At 33.3% G+C, this 20,475-nt stretch overlaps 1 protein-coding gene and 1 long non-coding RNA gene across 3 annotated transcripts; one reads left to right on the plus strand and one right to left on the minus strand.

Annotated features, from left to right (window-relative positions):
• The first annotated feature begins 9,680 nt into the window (after positions 1-9,680).
• On the plus strand, positions 9,681-14,747 carry LOC145133316 (catalase-like). 2 transcript variants are annotated; one of them, XM_079068260.1, is made up of 8 exons: positions 9,734-9,824; positions 12,345-12,374; positions 12,464-12,838; positions 12,918-13,694; positions 13,823-13,912; positions 14,019-14,086; positions 14,170-14,263; positions 14,347-14,747. In XM_079068260.1, exons 1-8 carry the CDS (start codon positions 9,810-9,812, stop codon positions 14,404-14,406), a joined length of 1,509 nt encoding a protein of 502 aa, XP_078924386.1. In that variant the 5' UTR covers positions 9,734-9,809; the 3' UTR covers positions 14,407-14,747. The 2 variants fall into 2 exon arrangements, with proteins under 2 accessions (XP_078924387.1, XP_078924386.1); XM_079068261.1 differs by lacking the exon at positions 12,345-12,374 and having other exon boundaries at positions 9,681-9,824.
• A 1,112-nt stretch (positions 14,748-15,859) lies between these two features.
• LOC145133318 (uncharacterized) lies at positions 15,860-20,147 on the minus strand. The gene is made up of 2 exons (XR_013718531.1): positions 16,032-20,147; positions 15,860-15,946 (listed from the first exon to the last, which is right to left on the minus strand). It is a non-coding gene; the product is annotated as an uncharacterized LOC145133318 (long non-coding RNA).
• Positions 20,148-20,475: the final 328 nt, after the last annotated feature.

Here is a 20,475-nt window from a genome sequence, read left to right on the forward strand (position 1 = left end):
GCTAGGCTCTAAAACTCAAAGCAATCAACTACAACTACAAGGTAAGTAATTGTACTAGCTTTATTTGATTCAAGTTCCCCATGCCATGCTAGATAGGATAAGAACCTTGGAAAAATAATTATTTGCATGTATCATAGTCAAACATAGATCCAAGGTTTCTAGGGTTGCATGTACACCATAGGAGTGTTAGAATGCTCAAAACCCATCAAGTACAACCTCAACCCAACACAATATGTCTACACGTAATAACATATACAAATAATCATGCAGACAAAATCATAGGTAGTCCTTCAGATCTACCAGACTAGCATATCAATAACTAGCATAATCATGCATATCTATTCCATACTCCGTATATCGGTGAATATCAGGATATCAAACCAATGGGCCGACCTTGGTGCCTTCGACCCGAAAGTACAGTGAGGAAAACTCACCTCAACCCGCTGATGCTCCAAAGACTGCTCGCACCACCGAACCGGATAATCCTCGCACCAACTAACAAAATACAAAATACAAATTTCAAATCAATACTTGACCTGATAACCTAAAATTCCGAAAGCCTAAAATCTCATTAATTTCCCAAAGTCCAAATATGGCCCAATTATCTAAATTGGGCCCAACCCATCATGGACCTAACCCGAGAAGGCCCAATATCCTAAAAGGCCCAAAATATCCAAAAGTCAATCCTAGTCAAAGGTTCATAGCCAACAAGTCAACAAAACAAGAAAAGCTAAACAGGTCGAGTACACCCCGCGTACTCAGCTGGTACGCCCAACGTACACCTTTTGGGGCCAGTACGCGTAGCGTACCAGATGGGTACGCCCAACGTACTCCCTTAAACCTCAATCTTCTGCATTAAGCACTTAACCACTTAAGTCCTTGCTCTAAACTCTTAGATCTGATTCCTATGGATGACTTATCACGTAAAGTTGGCAACTTTACTTGCATGCATGGCTTAATAGGGCTCTAGATCTCAAAAGAGCTTAATGAAAGGTCTTAACACATGCATGAGTCCAAATAACCATACATATCACATTTTTATGCCTTTGGGACTCCCAAAACGTCTAGATCTACAAGATCAAGCCTTTGAAACAACCTTAGCTCATAAGGACCAACCAAAAGAGGCTAAAATGACCATAAACAACCCAACAGAAGATCCAACTAAAGAGATGACAAGATCAAAACTTTTTACCTTCAATAGATTGCAAAAGATGAGAAACTTCTAGATCTACAAGCTCCTTTCCAAGAAATGGGTCTTCAACCTTCTTCTTCTCTTACACAAGACACCATAAACCCTCTTCCAAGCTCCATAACTCACTCAAGGTACTTTAGGGTTTCAATGAATACTAAAGAGGGTGGAGGCTGACTTAAAATGCCCAAAGGAAGGATAAAATGATGCTTATATAGGGGTAAAACCCCGAAATTAGGGTTTGGTGCTGAAAGGAGTATGCCCCGCGTACCCCTTAGTACGCCTGGCGTACTCAAGGACCATCCACTACCATTATGCTCATTACACCCTGCGTTCACAATGAGTACGCCCCACGTACTCATTGAACCTTCAAAACCCTAAAACTTCACTTGGCCCTAACTTCTTCGTTCTAAGTCCGTTTCCGACAAACTTTATATCCACGGTAAGGTGACGAGAAGCCCTACACTTCTAACAACTCACTTCCGCCTTAAAACCTCCCGCACAACAACCCAAAATTCATAAAGACCCGAACTACCCGAATTATGAATATACCCTTGGGCTCTGCAACACCATCGAACTCTTGGATCATCTACTCTATAATACCCACATCCAAAAAGGACCAAATCCTTTTTCCCCAAGGCCCTAAGCCTTATGATAACTGATGATCGGGCCACAGCCGCGAATAATGAAGCGATACGAAACCGGATGATACATACATATATATATATATATATATATATATATATATATATATATATATATATATCCGTTTATAGATTACAAAAAATTATAAATTTAGATAAGTCTTAAAAATATTAAAACGAGTAACGATCGCGATAAAATGGATTCGAAAATATGAGTGGATTTTTTGGATGAAGTGTTATTACCTGTTTGCGAAATTTGCAAGTCATAATGGTTGAAATATAATTTTTATGCAAAAATATGTGAGTTTTTTTAACACATATTAAAATTGGATGAATAAACCGGAAAAATGACAAAACATAGTACTTTTTTGTGTTTTTTTGGAAACGGCAAATATATTAAAAAAACAAGCACTCGCAAGAAAGAAGCTAAAACGAGGCAGGAATACAAATACAAGGAGAAAAGTAAAGATAATAAGTATTTGACAAAGGAACATTACTATGAAAAAAAGTGAGAGAAATGTGGAATACACCAATCGGTCCACAATCTACATCCACAATTGCTTCTATACTTGTACCAGACATAGGATGAGGAAATAATGTTGTCCGCAATTTTTGTCGGTGGTGCAGCAATTTTATTAAAATTTTTGTCATTCCTGGCCAATCAAATATTCCACAGGAGACAATAGAACACCAGATTTAGAATCTCTTTTTTTCTAGGGCAGTTTCCCCAAATAGCTGCATAATCAATGAATTCCTTAACATTTAAGAATCTTCTCCTTTGTAGTCCACACCATTTTAGGATCCAGTCTTGTACCTCCCGAGTATAGTCACAAGTAATGAGCAGATGATCTGTTGATTCATTCTCCTTGTTGCATAAAGGGAAAGTAATATTTGTAGTGTTAACACCCCTGACCATCAAAACATCACCAATATGGATTCTAGCCAATGAAGCTCTCCAAATAAAGCGTCTTACTTTCAAAGGTATCAATTTTGACCAACAGATGGATAGACCTTTATACAAAATCAATTTAGATTTTGGCAACCTCCTCATGGCATTGACGATGTATTACCCATTAGGGTTCAGAATGAATTCACAATCTTCTTTGGAAGATTTCACAACTGTCAACATTCCAATATCCTTGTACAATTGTAGAAGTTCATTAGTCTCGATAGCGCCCATCGACTCAAACTTCCACATTTATGAGAAGCCATTGCTAGATAGCTGGTCCTCAAGAGCATAACATTTTAATGTTTCTAACAGTATTTAAGCCGGTCCTCGGGATGGATTTTACAGCCTTGGGGATGTTGCACCAAACGCCATTTGTGGATTTCCTAGCTATATATGAGGCTGGTTTATTGTGCAGGTTGTGAATGCTATCAATAACCATCTTCCACAAAATGTCTTTTCATTCATCATCCTCCACCACCATTTGATTAGGAGAGCTGTATTTTGCACAAATAAGGAGCCAATTCCAAGACCTCCATCAGATATTGGTGTAATGACTCTTGAACATTCCACCTAGTGAATTTTCTTTTTGGGCTGACCACAGTTCCACCAAAGAAATATGCGTCTGATCATTTTAAGTTTGTCAATGATTCCTTGAGGAGCTTTGAATAAAGACATGTAGTAGGTCGGAAGGGAACCAAGGACATATTTGATGAGAGTGAGACGACCACCAAACGATAAAGATTTAGCTTTCCAAACCTATATTTTGGAGATAAATTTATCAAGAATCGGCTTCCATTTCTTTTTCAATGCCATATTAGCTCCAACTGGGACACCCAAATAATTGAAAGGGAAAGAACCCTCCAAGCAACCAAGAATACAGGCAGTTGCGTGTAATTCCGTGTTAGAAACTCCAACTCTAAATATACAAGATTTGTAAAAGTTCACTTTTAGACCAGATGATATGTGAAAGCAATTAAAGATACAAGAAAAATTTCTAGTACTTTTTTGTTATTAGCACTATAAAACAATAAAACTATTTCAATATGGGTTTGATCTGATCTGGGCACAATCGAGTACGTCTTTATACAAAAAGGAAATTCCTAGGGCATATAACTAAACTAGATCAAATTGTAAATATATAGATGTGAAACTTAGAAAGCGTCGTTCGACAATGCACACAAGTGTGTATGTTGGAAATTAAATGGGATAAATGCAAGTTGACAAGTTTTTTATTGTCTAAATTGGAGGAAGAATATTCTATGGGTTATAAGGCTTTTATTACCTTAAGCATTGAAAAACTTTAGTGGAGGTTAAGGATTGTGCCACACCCATATGTGTGTCTAAACGAGCCGATGAAATGATACGAAAGGTTTTCAAAATGACGGATCAACTCTAGGCTTGAAGTTGGACGAGCTTCGTGGTAACAACACCAAATAATTGATTGTTATCTAGTATTTAAATTCCCCATGTGGTAGCTTGTGAGAGGCCAGACATCGTCATCAGTATGGTTTTTAGGGCTTCTATGTTTTTCAGGTTAGTATTAATAGGACCTCATAGGTCTCAATTACTCCACATCTCAGAAAACCGTAGCGTTCTCTACTTTCTCCTTTCCCCCTTGCGACACAACTTTCTTCTTGTTTTTCGAGTATCCGTTTTGTGTTTATAGGTTGTTCTATTGATATTGGAATGAATGATAATTGCATTAAATATTGGGGTTTTATAATGCGACTTACAACCATTGTAGATTTGTAGTACATAAAAACCTTTAGGTACCGTTTGGCAGAAGAACTGGGTGGAACTGAACTGGACTGAACAGGACTGGACTGGACTGGACATGAGAAATAATTTGTATAGCGTTTGGTAAGATTGGACAGAACCGAACAAGTTGTCTAAAACTGTTTGGTAACAATAGAACTCGACAGAACAAGATGCAAAAATGACCAGACTACCCTTGTGCAAAAAACATTCATAATAACTCTATTTAACATACATAACTTCAAAATAAACATTTTTAGTAAAAAATTATTTAAAATTCTCATTAAAACAAGCTCTAATACCAAATAATCAAATTTGCTTCAAAATTAACAAAGTTCTAAACCAAAATGGTTTCTAAAATCCTGATTTTTAAATAAAAAAATAACAAACTTCAATTGTCATCTTCCAATATAGTCTTCACAAAAAGTGGTTTGGTAGCTGCGTCCAAGCTATTCCACATCGGTAACAAATTCAGGTTTTTTGTAAACTTCAAACAAACTCGCATGATTTCTGAAGAAGACAACTCCATGGTCTTCGACTCTTCATGTATAGTTTTTAAGTCTGTGAGGTCATTTGTTTAAGACGTAATAGCCTTAGTCATTTTCGGGGTTTCCCCGGATACGGTAGCTAACCCCATTTGAATTACATGTGTTACTTCTTCAGATGTCGCTTTTCTTTTTCTATTTTGCGCCGAGTCTTTGGGATTTGGATTGGAGGAAGTTGCAGTGTTTTGAGGATTAGAGTTAGACGATGGAAAATTTTCTCCTTCTTCGTTATCAACATTTTGATTTTCTGTCACATCAGCCGTCGATTTAGCCATACCGCCTGTAGCTCGATCTTTACCAAAAACATTTGCTAATCGCTCGTATGCAGAGAATGGTTTGTCCGCGACATAGTTTTTGTTTGGATGTTTCTAGTAAAACAAACAAAGTTACATGTAAAACCATATATTTAATACTTAGATATGCATACAAATAATATATATATATATATATATATATATATATATATATATATATATATATATATAATCACTAACCTTTAGATATTCCTCTAATATCTCAGCAGAATCAACTACTACACATTTACGAGCATCATCCCAACCAAACCCACTTGTATTTTGCATATCATATGCAACAGAAAATTTATCCTTTAAACGTTTGATTTTGTTTTGCACATGCTTTCCTTTTATATTAATACCAACGACTTTTTTCCGCAACTTTAGAACGACTTGATCATAGGTTCCAGGCCTAAAGCTTCCATTATCACCTTTACCACCGATAACAACAATGTCTTGAAGGATGGTAATCAATGCATCCTCTTCTTCTTGAGTCCATTGACGCCTGTCTGCCATGATTGGTTATCTGCTTTTGTCATATTATACATAACAAAGGTAAATATATAAAAATGGAAAATATGAAAACAAATCATCCACTAAGCAAGTTAAAATTAATAAAAACATACACAAAAATCAAAGTTGTTCACATCCATAACAATTACAAATAACAAACTTAAAAGTAAAAGTTCTAAAAAAAAACAATCTACTAAGATCTAGTTGACATCCAAGACTCAAACATTTTGTGTGTTAAATCAGCTCTCCATTGAGTCCATTCATTACTTGATTCAACAACATCCACAATTTGAAAATGATTTGGTTGTTCTTCCCTGATAGACATATCTTCAAAAGTGCTAGACGTGTTTTCTTCCGGATCAAGAGCCATGTGTGTCCTTATAAATTTATGCAACAAAGCACATGCCATGACTATTATCCCTTGAATTCTTATCGGATAAAATGATGGACTTCTTAATATAGCCCAACGTCTCTTTAGTAGACCAAAACACCTCTCAATAACATTCCTTGCTTGAGAGTGTTTCATGTTAAAGTATTCCTCCTTATTTGTAGGTGCACGTGTACTACCTTCCCATTCCCGTAAATGATACCTAATACCTCTATATGGTGCCAAAAGACCTTCACCATTGATATATCCTCCATCAGCCAAATAATAGTTACCTATAATAAATAAAATAATCTATATGAATATGTAATTATGTTTACTTCAAATATTTAGTAATTATCGTTTTAGCGCACCAATTGGAATCTTCAAACCATTATGTCTAGTAATTTCATCCCGCAAAACCCTTGAATTAGTAGCTAAACCTTCCCAACCAGCTAAGACGTAGACAAAATTCACGTCACGATTGCAGACACCTAACACATTCATTGCCATATTACCCTTTCTTGTTTGGTACCTTGGTTTATCTGAGTCAAGGACATTAACTTCAATATACGTTCCATCAATTGCTCCTAGACAACCCTATAAATAAAATACTAACCCGTTCTTAGTTCAAACCTTATATTAATTTGTAATATATCATAATAATATTATAATGATTACCTGGAACCATTTCCATCGGTTGTCTGTACAATCATTTTCAACACGCGTTGGGTTAACAAACAATATCTCTTGCAAATGCATCAAAGCACCCAAAACTCGATGAACATAACGACTTACCGTTTCCCTTGACCGAAAGAATCTAACTTGAATACATCTGTTTTTTTTGTGGTGTGCTAATATGTTTAAGAATATAGCAACTTGCTCCTCAATGATCACTAAACCGTCGTTTAATAATCCACCATGAGTTTGTAGTAACTCACATAAACGTGCAAATGCATTTTTGTCCATACGTAACACATTTATACAATTTTCATCACTTTCACGTGTGATACGTTGTATTTCGGTTGACCTTTTCGAAATTGTGTCTAATCTACTTTCTAATGTACTTTCACTTAGATCTCTCATTTGAGCTTCTTTTTCCTCACATTCAATTAACCAAAGTCTAATTGTAGCTAGGCACATCAACAACCGAATATAACTCTCCAATAATTTCACAAATAGGAGCAAATGATTACGATCCATATCTACAAAGTTGATAAAAAACAAGTAAAAAAACAACATATGCTTGACTATAATGAGAAGCATACACTTAAGGGGGTTGGTACAATCAATTAACAGGTATTAAAAACTTCCTGACAACTACAAACACACAACTACAAGCACTCATGGGCATTTTCGTCCATAATCGAGTATCTAAAACATGCATTTGACAGAGACAATATAAACTCGATATGAACAAACTTCTAGAACCAAATGTTTCTAAATTCAATAACTATTAATAAAAAACAAAGAATTTCAAAATTATTGGGTAAATATGTACACCAGGAGGCATCAAAACTATATTAGGCTTACAGGTTATCAAGATGTATTAGGCTGAGAATTGATTGTGGTAAATCTACACGAATATACTGGTCATTTATCAAAAATGAGTTGAGGATGAAAAAAAAATGATGCCTGCAACTGTGTTCATGCAGGGGTATGATGATCAATGTAAATTCAAGGGGTATAATGGTCAATGTAAGGTAATTTTTATTTAAATAGTTGAAGAACGATGATGGAAATGATATTATGGTATTAGATTTTTTTATTCGTTAATCTTTTTGCAGTTTGGAGGTTAAAAACTATTTGTATGAGTTCAAGCAATATCAGAAAGGTAATCAAGTAAAACAAATTATTGGAATGTGGCATTAAATCTTGATGCTTTATACACATATTGTTAGATGATTGGGAGCATGGATTTGGTGAAGATATGATTCATGGATATACATGGGTGTATTGGTCATAAAAAATGAGTCAAGTATGACAACCAAATGACGCCTGCAACTGTGTTCATTCAAGGGGTATAATGGTCAATGGTCACAATAACATTAAATTAAAGTGTAAAGGAACCTGTGTGTGAAATTGATTTTGAATAATCTACAACAATCAACTCATATATATCGCATTAACAGGAAAATTGAGTTTAGAAAGAATAAAGGCAAAATTGGGTTTAGAAAGATCAGACGCATGTATGTATAACGACTGACATAAAATCTTGAAATCAATTGATACAAGTATGTAAAACTAGATAAAAAAATACAAAGCAACTGATAGCTAATAACATATCGATGCAGGTGAATAAAAAGAGAAGTAGACTTGAAATCAATCAGGTAAGTAGAGAAAGAAACATCACACCTTTGAAATCGAATTCCTTGCAGATGAGATATCGTGAAATTGATTAGACTCGGAATTACTTGGTTGATTATTTGAAGAAGATAATCGACTACCAGTGTATGTATAGCGAGAAAGATGAGATGAGGCTATGAGAAAGATGGAGATGAGGCTGCAAAAGTGTTCCTAATAAGGGTATTTCCGTCCAAGGAATAGAAGATAAAAACGTGTTCCACCTATTTGGGTGGAACTATTTTTTAAATGAATAGTCCCATTGGACTTGGTCAAAAAAAATTTGTTCCAGATCTACTTATGCCAAACACCTTCTGAAAAATTATAGTTATGTTATGCTCCACTTAGTTCCCCCATCAAACAGGGCCTTACGCACATGAGTCATTTCAGATAGTTACTAGTCAAGATTTGAAATTTTCAGGTTGATTTTATTTTTCTTGTCTCATCTTTTAGTTTAGTTGACAACATGACATTCATTCTTCTATATTTTTTATAATGAGATTTGATTGCGAATGATTAATTTGATTTTAAATAATAATTAAAATTTTTATTTACAATAAAGCAATGTAAAATTTTTAGCATTATTTGTTGATTTATTACTTTGGATATTACTAATAGTTCGATATTAATTTACATTATTAATGGCTGAATTATTTATAAATCGAACCTGAAATCCATCTGTATATTATATTTTAAATTAGTTTAGAAAAATTAAATATCCTTTTAAATTTTATTCTTATTTATTCTCCTATCATATCAAATGTTCATATCAAATGTTGACACGTGTCACATGAAATTATACTAAAATTAATAATTATTTAATCCACTTGTTACCATTTTATATGTTAAAAAGATAAATAGAAATAAAATATAACATAATATTTAATTTATTATTACTTTATTAGAAGACAAATAAATGTTAACGCCGGGTCAAATTGACCCACATGGAGTTGGACCCACACTTGTTTTTAAATGATATCCAAACCTGTCTCTCGTTTCACCGATTATAGCGTATAGCATGTACACTTGCAGACTGTACATCAATACTTATCAAGTAAAAATCTATATTAAATTATATTTTATTTAATTTTATGCAATCTAAATGACTAAACATAAGATATTTTCCTTATAAATAAGTCTCAAGCATTTGCATTGAAAGGACGTACAAGCGGAAAGCTTCTCTCTTCCTTCTCCTCTTCACTCTCATCAGGATCATGGATCCCTACAAGGTACAACTCTCGAATGCCGCTTTGTACAACTCTTTCATGCATACAATGATGATGTTTGGAATGATGGGATATATTATATTTTTGATCTTTATTTCGAAAAAGTTTCACAAACTTGCTTTGTTAAAATTTTTTTTCATATCACTCAGTTTTGAACGATCATCGTATTCTTATTGCATGTGATAGTATACACAACATTTATTTTTATTTTTCTCTTTAGATCATATGATTTCGAATTTTATTGTAGTACATACAAAAATGTTGATGCTTGTATGTGCTACAGTATATATATATATATATATATATATATATATATATATATATATATAACTCAGTATAGATATATGAGTGCAAATGTATGAATCGAGTCAGAGCTTAAGCTCATATAAGTCTAGAGAACCACCTATTTGAAATGGATCAAGGTTTGCTCAAGCTTTTGAAGGTCAGTTTCTTTTAAGTGATCGCGAGATGTGTTCCGGTTTAAGTAATAAGATCTATTTTTATAGAAATACTTGGTATACTTATTATATAATTGACGTGCTTAGTATTTGCTTTTATAAAGATAGACATACATATATAAAACTTACAGAATAATATTTTTATCACTCTTTAAGTTACAGACAATATCACCTTATTAGTTATGTTTGATTTGATGTAGTATGTGCGGTGTGCCATCATTTCGATAATAAATGTTTGCTTGTTGTTTAAAGTACTTTTAATAATAATTTCAATTTTGAAAAAAATAATATTGACTATTATTGTGGGAAAATTTAATGACTAATTTAAATTTACAAAACTAGTTTATAGATATAAATTTAAAACAGAACATATTAAAAGTAGTTTGTTTTCTAAGATAGAATTTAGTAAGATCGGATGGTTTTGAAATCCAAACTTCATGACGTGTACAAGATCTTATACAATTTAATGCATTTTGTTCTTCTCCTCTTAGTACAAACAAAATATTAGAAAATAAGCAATTATATTCCATGTGTTCTTCTCTTTTTTTAATACATGAGCTACAAATTTATTAATCTCATACTTAAATGTGTATAATTTATAACGATAACAATTATTTCTTTTGTGTTAGAAAAATAACATGTAATTAAACATAGAACTTGACAAAATAAGTTTAAAGATTTGTTGATTATCCAAAATACTTTTGATTAAAACAAATGAATACAATTCATATCTAATACTTTTTCTTAATATAACCGATAGATCTAATTATCAATTGAATGTTAGATATTATCGACCGATCCAGTCAATTGACTGTTATCAACTTAACGGAATCAACAAAATTAATCCATTTTTCCATCTAATTATAACCAACAAAATCACATCAGTTTTGAGTTGTGGTTGCGTGATGAAATTGGAATGAATGATTACTTAGTGGGAATTAGGGGTTATGTTTCCATATTTTAATTGTATTCTTTTATATAAAATTTTCATTATAATGTTAATTAGTAAAGTTTTCTTTATAAATATATAAAAGATACAAATAATTTATTAATAGATTTATATTGATTGAAATATTGGATAATAATTGAATGGGTCAATGAAATGATAATTGGATGAATCCAAAAATAATAATTGAATCAAATAGGTTCGGCTTCTCTTCGATCTAGATTATCATCTAACAATCGATCCAATTAATTTAATATTTAACCGATCTAATAAAATCACAAATACATGTCTAATGTTTGCCAATCATTTTTAACTGAATCGGATCAATTAATTTCTATGCATCTTAGCTTATCACATAAAGTCATAATTAGACAGACCATCAAAAACCACAAATCGTTTTGAAAAAGATTTTGGTCCAAAAATAGATCTAATACGAAGCTTACTACATAATATAATATACTTTTATTTTTATTATTAAAAGACTTTAGATCAGCTATATCAGATATGTGTAGAAAGATTATCAATTTACTAATATATATAAAATAATTATTTTCACGCATTTAACATTATAAAATTACACATTTTATTACTTACATAGAAATTTTCATTTATTTTAAAATAATTGATGATTTGTTATTTATGTAACCTTTACGTAAAATAAAAATTATAATAAATCTAATGATATTAATAACTAATTTATATAAAATAACTTTTCACCTTTAATGGTTGTACAAACTACAAAGTAAAAACCATGTATTTTTTTAGGACATGAAATAATATCTATATTTTAATTTAAAATTGAAATATATTATTAAAAACATATGAAAAATTCTGTATTTTGTCACCTTTACAGAACACCTCCCGTCTCCTGCAGAACTGTTGCTACAGGCGGCCACCGTGTGAATATCTTATGCTTGTTTAATCTTGACACCGATCTTAATTTCTCTCTTTTTTTTTCCTTGCAATCGATAAAATCATTTAAAAGGCGTCAGATGTTATGTATAGTTGGATTCGTAATTCTCTTTTCCTGCTCTCAACTGAGTAAATTTCGTATGATTTATCGTGTAAATTCAACTCTATAATGAACCAAGGAGCTGAATCTATCGTCCGATTGTGCAGGAATCGAAACTCATCCTCCCTCCCCCTGATGTAATTACGGATAAACTGTTATCTTTTTAATCGAAATGGATCAATGACATTTTCGCTCACTAATTCTTCGATTTGTTGTTTTGTTGCAGCAACGCCCTTCAAGTGCTTACAACTCCCCATTCTGGACAACAAACGCCGGTTTACCAGTTTACAACAACACTGCATCACTGACTGTTGGAAACAGAGGTCCGATTCTCCTTGAAGATTATCATCTGATCGAAAAACTTGCAAACTTCACTCGTGAAAGGATCCCAGAGCGTATAGTCCATGCAAGAGGTGCTAGTGCAAAGGGTTTCTTCGAGGTCACACATGACATCACTCATCTCACCTGTGCTGATTTCCTCCGTGCTCCCGGAGTTCAAACTCCGACGATTGTTCGTTTCTCTACTGTCATCCATGAACGTGGAAGCCCTGAAACCATCAGAGACCCCCGAGGTTTTGCAACCAAGTTTTATACCAGAGAGGTAATTAAGCATTAGCTTAAATTAAATATGCTGATTTCTTCTCTCTGGAAATCTGACATTTGTTCTCTTCGACTTTTAGGGTAACTTTGATATTGTGGGAAACAACTTCCCTGTGTTCTTCACTCGTGATGCAATGGCATTCCCAGATGTGATCCATGCATTTAAGCCAAACCCTAAATCGCACATCCAGGAAGACTGGAGAATTCTTGACTTTCTCTCACACCATCCAGAAAGCTTGAACACTATGACATTCTGGCTGGATGATGTTGGGATTCCAACTGATTACAGACACATGGAAGGGTCAAGTGTTAACACTTTAACCCTAGTTAACAAAGAAGGGAAAACACACTATGTGAAGTTCACATGGAAACCCACATGTGGAGTCAAGTGTTTGATGGATGAGGAAGCTATCAAGATCGGAGGAGCTAATCACAGCCATGCGACACAAGATCTTTATGACTCCATTGCAGCTGGGAATTTCCCGGAATGGAAGCTTTTTCTGCAAGTTATTGATCCGGATCATGAAGACAGGCTTGACTTTGACCCACTTGATGGAACGATGGTATGGCCGGAAGATGTGGTACCTTTGCAGCCGGTTGGGCGTATGGTTTTGAACAAGAACATTGATAACTTTTTTGCTGAGAATGAACAATTGGCGTTCAATCCCGGACTTGTTGTCCCCGGAATCTACTATTCCGATGATAAGATGCTTCAAGGGAGAATCTTTGCGTATTCCGATACGCAGAGGCATCGTCTTGGACCGAATTATCTTCAACTTCCGGTCAACGCCCCCAAATGTGCTCATCATAACAATCATTATGATGGAAATATGAACTTCATGCATAGAGATGAAGAGGTGGGTTTTCTTTTCATTTTGTTAATTAGGTTTAATTAGTTCATAAAAATTTGTGGGTTTCATTAATTACAAGAAAAAAATACAACCAAAATCCAAACTTTCTAAAATATGCGATGGATTTCTTCCAGGTTGATTACTTCCCTTCGAGGTATGATCGTGTTCAGCATGCTCAGAAGTACCCGATCAATTCTGCTAGGGTTACGGGAACCCGTGAAAGGGTTAGTCTTTTTTTTTTTTTCTTGGTTTCTTCCATGACTCATTTTTATCAAATATTAAAAAAACAAAAACACCAAAATAAATAATTATGGTTTCTTTTCAATGCAGACTGTGATCCCAAAATTTAATGATTTCAAGCAGCCAGGAGAGAGATACAGATCCTGGGAACCAGACAGGTACTTATTTTATATCTCATTTGTTTTTTCTATAATTGTTTCAAGATTCCATCAATTTTATAAACTGTTAATTATATTTATAGGCAAGAACGATTCATTCACCGAATGGTTAAGATGTTGTCCGACCCACGGGTCACCCATGAGCTCCGCAGTATTTGGATCTCCTACTGGACCCAGGTATGTTCTAATATTCATGTAACAATGTCCCCCTTTTTAATCTTGTTTGTTGTAATTTTAATTTTTGGGCGATTTTTTTGCAGGCTGATCAGTCTTTGGGCCAGAAGATAGCCTCAAGGCTCAGTGTGCGGCCCAGTTACTGAACATAAACGTTTTGGGACGATTGTTTGAGTGTGGTCAACGGGTCAATGTCAAGGTCAAGGTCAAGGTCAAGGTCTGTCTCTTTAAGTTTGTTGCACAAATGGTGTCAATGTTGTTGTGTACTATCTTTTTATTATGTAATATTTTCGTATACTTTAAGGAGCCTGAAACTTAGAATAAGAGCACACTTCGATGTGCTGAGTTACTGTGTTTCAGGTTCGGGTCTGTAAAGCGAAAGCCTATATACTTTATGGGTCACGTGTTATGTAATATGTAAGTTGTTTCTTTTACATGTAATCTTGTTTTTTTGCAATCTATTTGATACTTGGAGTTGGATTGTAAATGTGGTGGGTTGATTTTCTTCTTTATGTTTGACACATCACACATGGAATTGATTGGGCTTACATTTATCCCAAATGAAAAGCCGAATAGCAACTCTGATGGGCTTACATTTAGATAAAATATTAAATGTGACTGTTGTACTATATAACTTTTAAACCGGATTTTCCAAAACAAAATGATGATTTTGATACCATGTCATAACTCATAATGAATGGTTATGTATGAAATGTTAAATATTGCCCTACTTGGCTTGATGTTATACGGTGGAAGTTGGAAGCTGCTATTCAGTTATCGGTCTTTTATACTAGCCTCAGCCTCAACCTCAACTTGACATTTTGATCACGAAGGTTTAGTTCCATGTGATTCGTTCATGGTCAACTCCTTGATCATATGGTATGAAATAGCTCTTGACAAATTATCAATTCGCTTGTTATACCATTTTTTTTAATAACTAATTTGATTTTTGGGGTTTTTTTGGGCTGACAAACGGCCCAAAATGCTTTAACCCCATTTTATTTGCGTGTAGAGCTTGGCAACACAACATTTGACTTATGAAGTTTGGTATTGTTATGCACGTCTCGTGAAACGGCCTTGAAGATAATCTCAAATCAGGTAATACAATGTCATTTCGATTTTCTTAAAATATATATTTGTTCATTGACTTTATATGGCAAGAATCTTAATCAAATTAGACTTTTGTGACATTTTTTTTTACTAAATACAAAGAAATCAATCAACAAACAATTAGTCTACGTGATATATTATTAGCGTATTTAAATTCATTACAACATACCAACCTATTTTGACTATGTTATATGTCACTAGATAGTGACTACATTTTTAAGACGTGAGCCACTTGTAGTGTCCGGCTTAAACGTACTATTTTTTATTTTATTTATTTATTTATTTATTTTTTGGATTTTGGGAGCACTAAACAAATAGAAAAAAGTAAAAATATAATCAAAATCTTCCAAAAATACAAAGTAAACATGTTATAAATATAATAATAAATAGAAACAACAATAATAAATATACACAAATTTACATGGAAACTAATAGTAAAATATCACAAGATACCAACTCGATTAATTGAATCCAAAATTAGAGATGTGATATTAAAAAAGTAATACCATCAAACACCATGTTGTACTGGCTAAATGTATTTCGACAAAATAATCGCCTAGCCGCTAAAATACCTTACTGTATCAAATATACAAAAATCTCTTACGATATTAAATGCTTGAATAAGTCGAACAAGTTTTAAATTTATTCAACGTTTACTTACCAAAGGGCTTCTAGCGCAGCGGTATCCAGTGTTGCCCTCCCTCCTTAAGGTTGATGGTTCAAGACCCGTCATGGACATAGGTGAAGTTAAGGAGTAGTTAGATAGGAGTAGATTTGATTTTCCGTTTCAAAAAAATATTCAACGTTTACTTCAACTCTTTCTTACTGACATTAAAGAAGTCTCATATATATATATGAGGGGTGAATGAACGATCAGTACAACAATAAATATATATGAGAATTCGAAAACCAAAACGAAGACAAAGTGTGTCCAAACTTTAAATGAGTTTCTTCGACAAATGAGTGATAGGATATCGATATCTTAAAACTCCCATTACTAAAAGCCTATAAAAGTACGTAGTACCTTCCAAACATTTTGGATCATCTGAAGGTGGTCGAACATGCGCTTGATCCATACATGCAACAACAACAAAAAGGACAACGGGCATCATCTCCAAAAGAGTTCAACCCAAGATGAAATCATACACATTATTGATGATGTCAAATATCCCTATCTTTTAGAACAATTATTATGTCTGTTGCTTCCAAAAACATTTAGTACATCATCATAATTGGCTCGAACGAGTAATGCTCTCATCTTGTCTTGTAATAGATGAAGTTTACTTCAACCATTGACACTTTTGATTAAAATGACATTTTGCAAAGGTTGGTGGATCTAATAGGGCTTATTATGGATCAAATGGTTTTCAAATGAGTTATAAGATATCAATATCTCAAAACTCCTTTTAACAAAAGCCTTTAAAAGTACGTAGTACCTTCCAAACATTTTGGATCATTTGTAGGTGGTTGAACATGCGTTTAATCCATACATACAATGTTAGAAGGACAATGGCCAGTAACTCCAAAAGATTTTAACCTAAGATAAAGTTATACACATTATGGATGATGTCGAATATCCCTATCTTTTAGAACAGTTATTGTTTGTTACTTCCAAAAGCATTTAATGCTTCATCATAATCAGCTTGAACGAGCAATGCTCTCATCTTGTCTTGCAACAAATGAAGTTTACTTTAACCATTGACATTGTTTGATTAAAATGGCATTCTACAATGGTTGTTAGATTTAACAGGGTTATTCAGTCTCTTTGGCGAGGCATTACTTGGATAGCGACATGTTTACCACAAATATTTATTCAACGAGATGGAATAATCTAGTCTCGATTAAGTTGAATATATTCATGTGGAGGGTATTTATTAATCGTATTCTAACCTGTGCTAGGTTAGATGACCAAGGAATAAACTTGGATTCTACTCTTTTCGCGCTTTGTGAAAAGGCCACATAGACTGTCCCACATTTGTTTTCTATGTGCTTCGTTATTCTAGACATTTGGGCTCTTGTTGTGCGGTGGTGGAATTTGTGCTATGGTGGTTGATTATCCACAATGCATTGAACTCCATAGAGTTTAATGGATTTCCACATCATCTTTCTAGAACCCATACAACTCTATCATTTTTCCCCTACAATGCATTGAACTCTACAAAGTTCAATAAAATGTTACAAAATGTAATTTATAGTAATATTTAAGAATAAAAAACTTTCATTTTTCCCATTGAAGAGTTCAATGGCCATTGAACTCCAAATCCATTGAATGCCAAGGTGGCATCTCACAATGATAGAGTTACATCCATTGAATGACACATAGACTTGCCACCTCATTCAACTCTCCCATTAAACTCACAATTGTGGATGCTCTTAGATAAAATAGGCAGATGTTATGAAGCTTAATTTGGTGCATCACATGATGTTATGATGTGGTTATCATCACCTCTTTTTGGGTTGTATGGAAATTTCGTAAGTCCTTGCTCGTTGGAACCGGTAGACCTTATAAAGCCAATATTTTTGATGATATAGTATCACAATCATTTTTATGGATTTGTAAGAGGTGAAAGAACTATAGCATGAGCTGAGTTGGTTTATTGCACAACCCCACGTTAGTATTTACGGCCTTGCACTTTGTTCTTTTCTCACTAGCACCTTGTTAGTGTTTTATAAAATATTCTACGGTTCCAAAAAAACTAAGACTACATTTATAAACCTCTAACAAAAATCCTAAAATCTCTAAGTAACCAAAAATATGTAAATGTTAGCTTTGAATAATAACTTAGGATGGAAGTAATCGGATAACTCTCATGTGGGAGATTTCAATTCACATATAAAAACAAAACTAGCTAGTGGAACCAAAATCATGTTTCACCTGATAAAACTTACACTCCGCTCCCTAATTCGTTAAAGGAAAGAAAAGAAAAGACAATAAGAGAAAAGGAAAGAAAGGAATTGATCTTCCTTTCCTTTCTCTCACTTCGGATTTGGGAGGACAATTTGTAGGGAAAATTAACATGAATCTTTCATTCATTTCTCTTCTCTTCTTTCCAATAAATAAACTCAAGAGCAACGATCCTTCCAAATCTTCCCACTTCCTTTCACTTATCTTGTTTAATTAAGCTATGGAGCGGATCGTTAGAACTTTGTAATGTAACAACTTTAAAGTTTGCAATTTTGTTGTTGAAACGCATGCTTAAATAATGTTCACGCCCTCTTATAGTGTCCACAGGAACACCATATCACAAGGAAATGAGAAGGCTTTTCCTTTTGTGAAGAAAGAATGACGATAATCACTAAAATTACCAAAATAGAAGGGGTGGATATAATAGAATGACCTATTTTTCAAAACTATCACAAAATAACCATTTATTTTGCAAAACAGATATTCACGATATTCTTTTATTTTGTGAATTACATTTGTGGCCATTTCAACAATTCTTGGCCAATTTTAATTAGGTTTCGCAAAGCCTTTTGCACAATCGTTGTCTATCTTGAATTTCCATGGAAATTAAACAAGTCCTTAAGCTTTCATATCTTCCATCTTGAAACATGATTTCTTTCAATCTTAAATAAATTCACAATATCGGGAAGTTAGAGTACTTATTGGGTGTGAGATGAAGTCAATTGGTGTTTGCGTATACGATGTCAGGACTAATGAAACGCTTTTGAGATTTGTGATCCGGTATAACCCATATCAGAGTATGCATGTATTTCCTTGATCTTGTTCTATCAAGGGGCAAAACATCATTACTGTCATGGAGGAGGGTCAAATCCTATCTCAGCCTTAAATATTGCATCAAAGTGGATTATGTGATTAAATATTGCATCAAAGTGGATGACTTATACATAATATGCTACAAGATCATTAAATAAAAAATGGTATTAATAAAAGATCATGCAATAAACACTATACTCTTATGATATCCCGTGTAGTGGTCTCATTATGATTCTCTTCAATACACAAGTTCACCAACTTGTATCCATATGCAAACTATATTACTATATATCAACCGTATGGGTTCCTATGTATATGAACTTCAACTAAAGTCTAAATTAATATTTGATCGAAAAGGTTTTGAAGAATTAGATGCTTGAGGTCTATTATCATGTTTGTAATATACGGAGTATCATAATGAAATATAGTAATCAAACAATATTTTTATCAAATAACATCATAACTCAGAGAAAGTACAATCATTATAATGATTGGCATTTGGATATACTAGTAACAATTATAATCACTTCACATGTTATGTTCATAATCCATGCTAAATATATATAAAAATGGATCAACATTTGTTCAGAGGTTTAACCATGTCTTAGTGGATACTTTAACTATGCCAATTTTACCAAGTTAAAACATCCACAAATCGGTGAATGAACTTCTGTATTTTAGATTTTTAGGCAACAAGTACTTTGGTCTTAAACATACTTTTTAATAAATATAATGTTACTAGCATTTAACTAATCTAAATATGAAGAAAACCGATTAACAATTTTTACCATATTTGGAAGGTTGGTGTATTTGCATATATTGTTGATGGGGCTTTTATAATTATCTTAACCACATCAAATATATTTCTTATCCCAATAGTTGAGAAATATAAAACACAAAGATTTATATCTTTTATATCATATCATGTTCATATAATATATAATTAACTTATAAAAACATACCTGTTATAAATGGAAAAAAACCTCAACCTTTTGGTGTGAAAACATGACAACAAGGTTATAAGTGGAAAAAACCTCAACCTTTTAAACTGTTGGCTTGACTGGTATATTTAAAGTTTTAATTTCTAAAATAAACATTTTTAGTGGTTTTTAAAAATTATACAAGCTACAAATACAAACAAAAAAAGAGTTGTCATGGGAATAAAAAGGAAATTGAATGATCCAGAAATTAATAATTTTTGTGGCCAAATTAAAACAAAAGAAACCTTATCAAAAGGCATCTATATGCGTTCACACTTAACAGAGTGGATATGGAGTTGATGAGCACACGTATCAAAGCATTCATGAACACGTGTCATTTTATAAGAGGTCCATGTCATCAACCTGACACGAGTGGTTCTTTTTTAATTTAGATAAGCTCCAAAAGT

Source organism: Lactuca virosa, chromosome 8, assembly GCF_052849685.1.
Source record: "Lactuca virosa cultivar CGN04683 chromosome 8, Lactuca_virosa_CGN04683_v6, whole genome shotgun sequence".
Taxonomy (NCBI): domain Eukaryota; kingdom Viridiplantae; phylum Streptophyta; class Magnoliopsida; order Asterales; family Asteraceae; genus Lactuca; species Lactuca virosa.

Coding starts and splice junctions, on each gene's coding strand:
- LOC145133316 (XM_079068260.1), top strand. Junction 12,375..12,463: donor TCATCCTCCCTCCCCCTGAT/GTAATTACGGAT, acceptor GTTTTGTTGCAG/CAACGCCCTTCAAGTGCTTA. Junction 13,913..14,018: donor TTACGGGAACCCGTGAAAGG/GTTAGTCTTTTT, acceptor TTTTCAATGCAG/ACTGTGATCCCAAAATTTAA.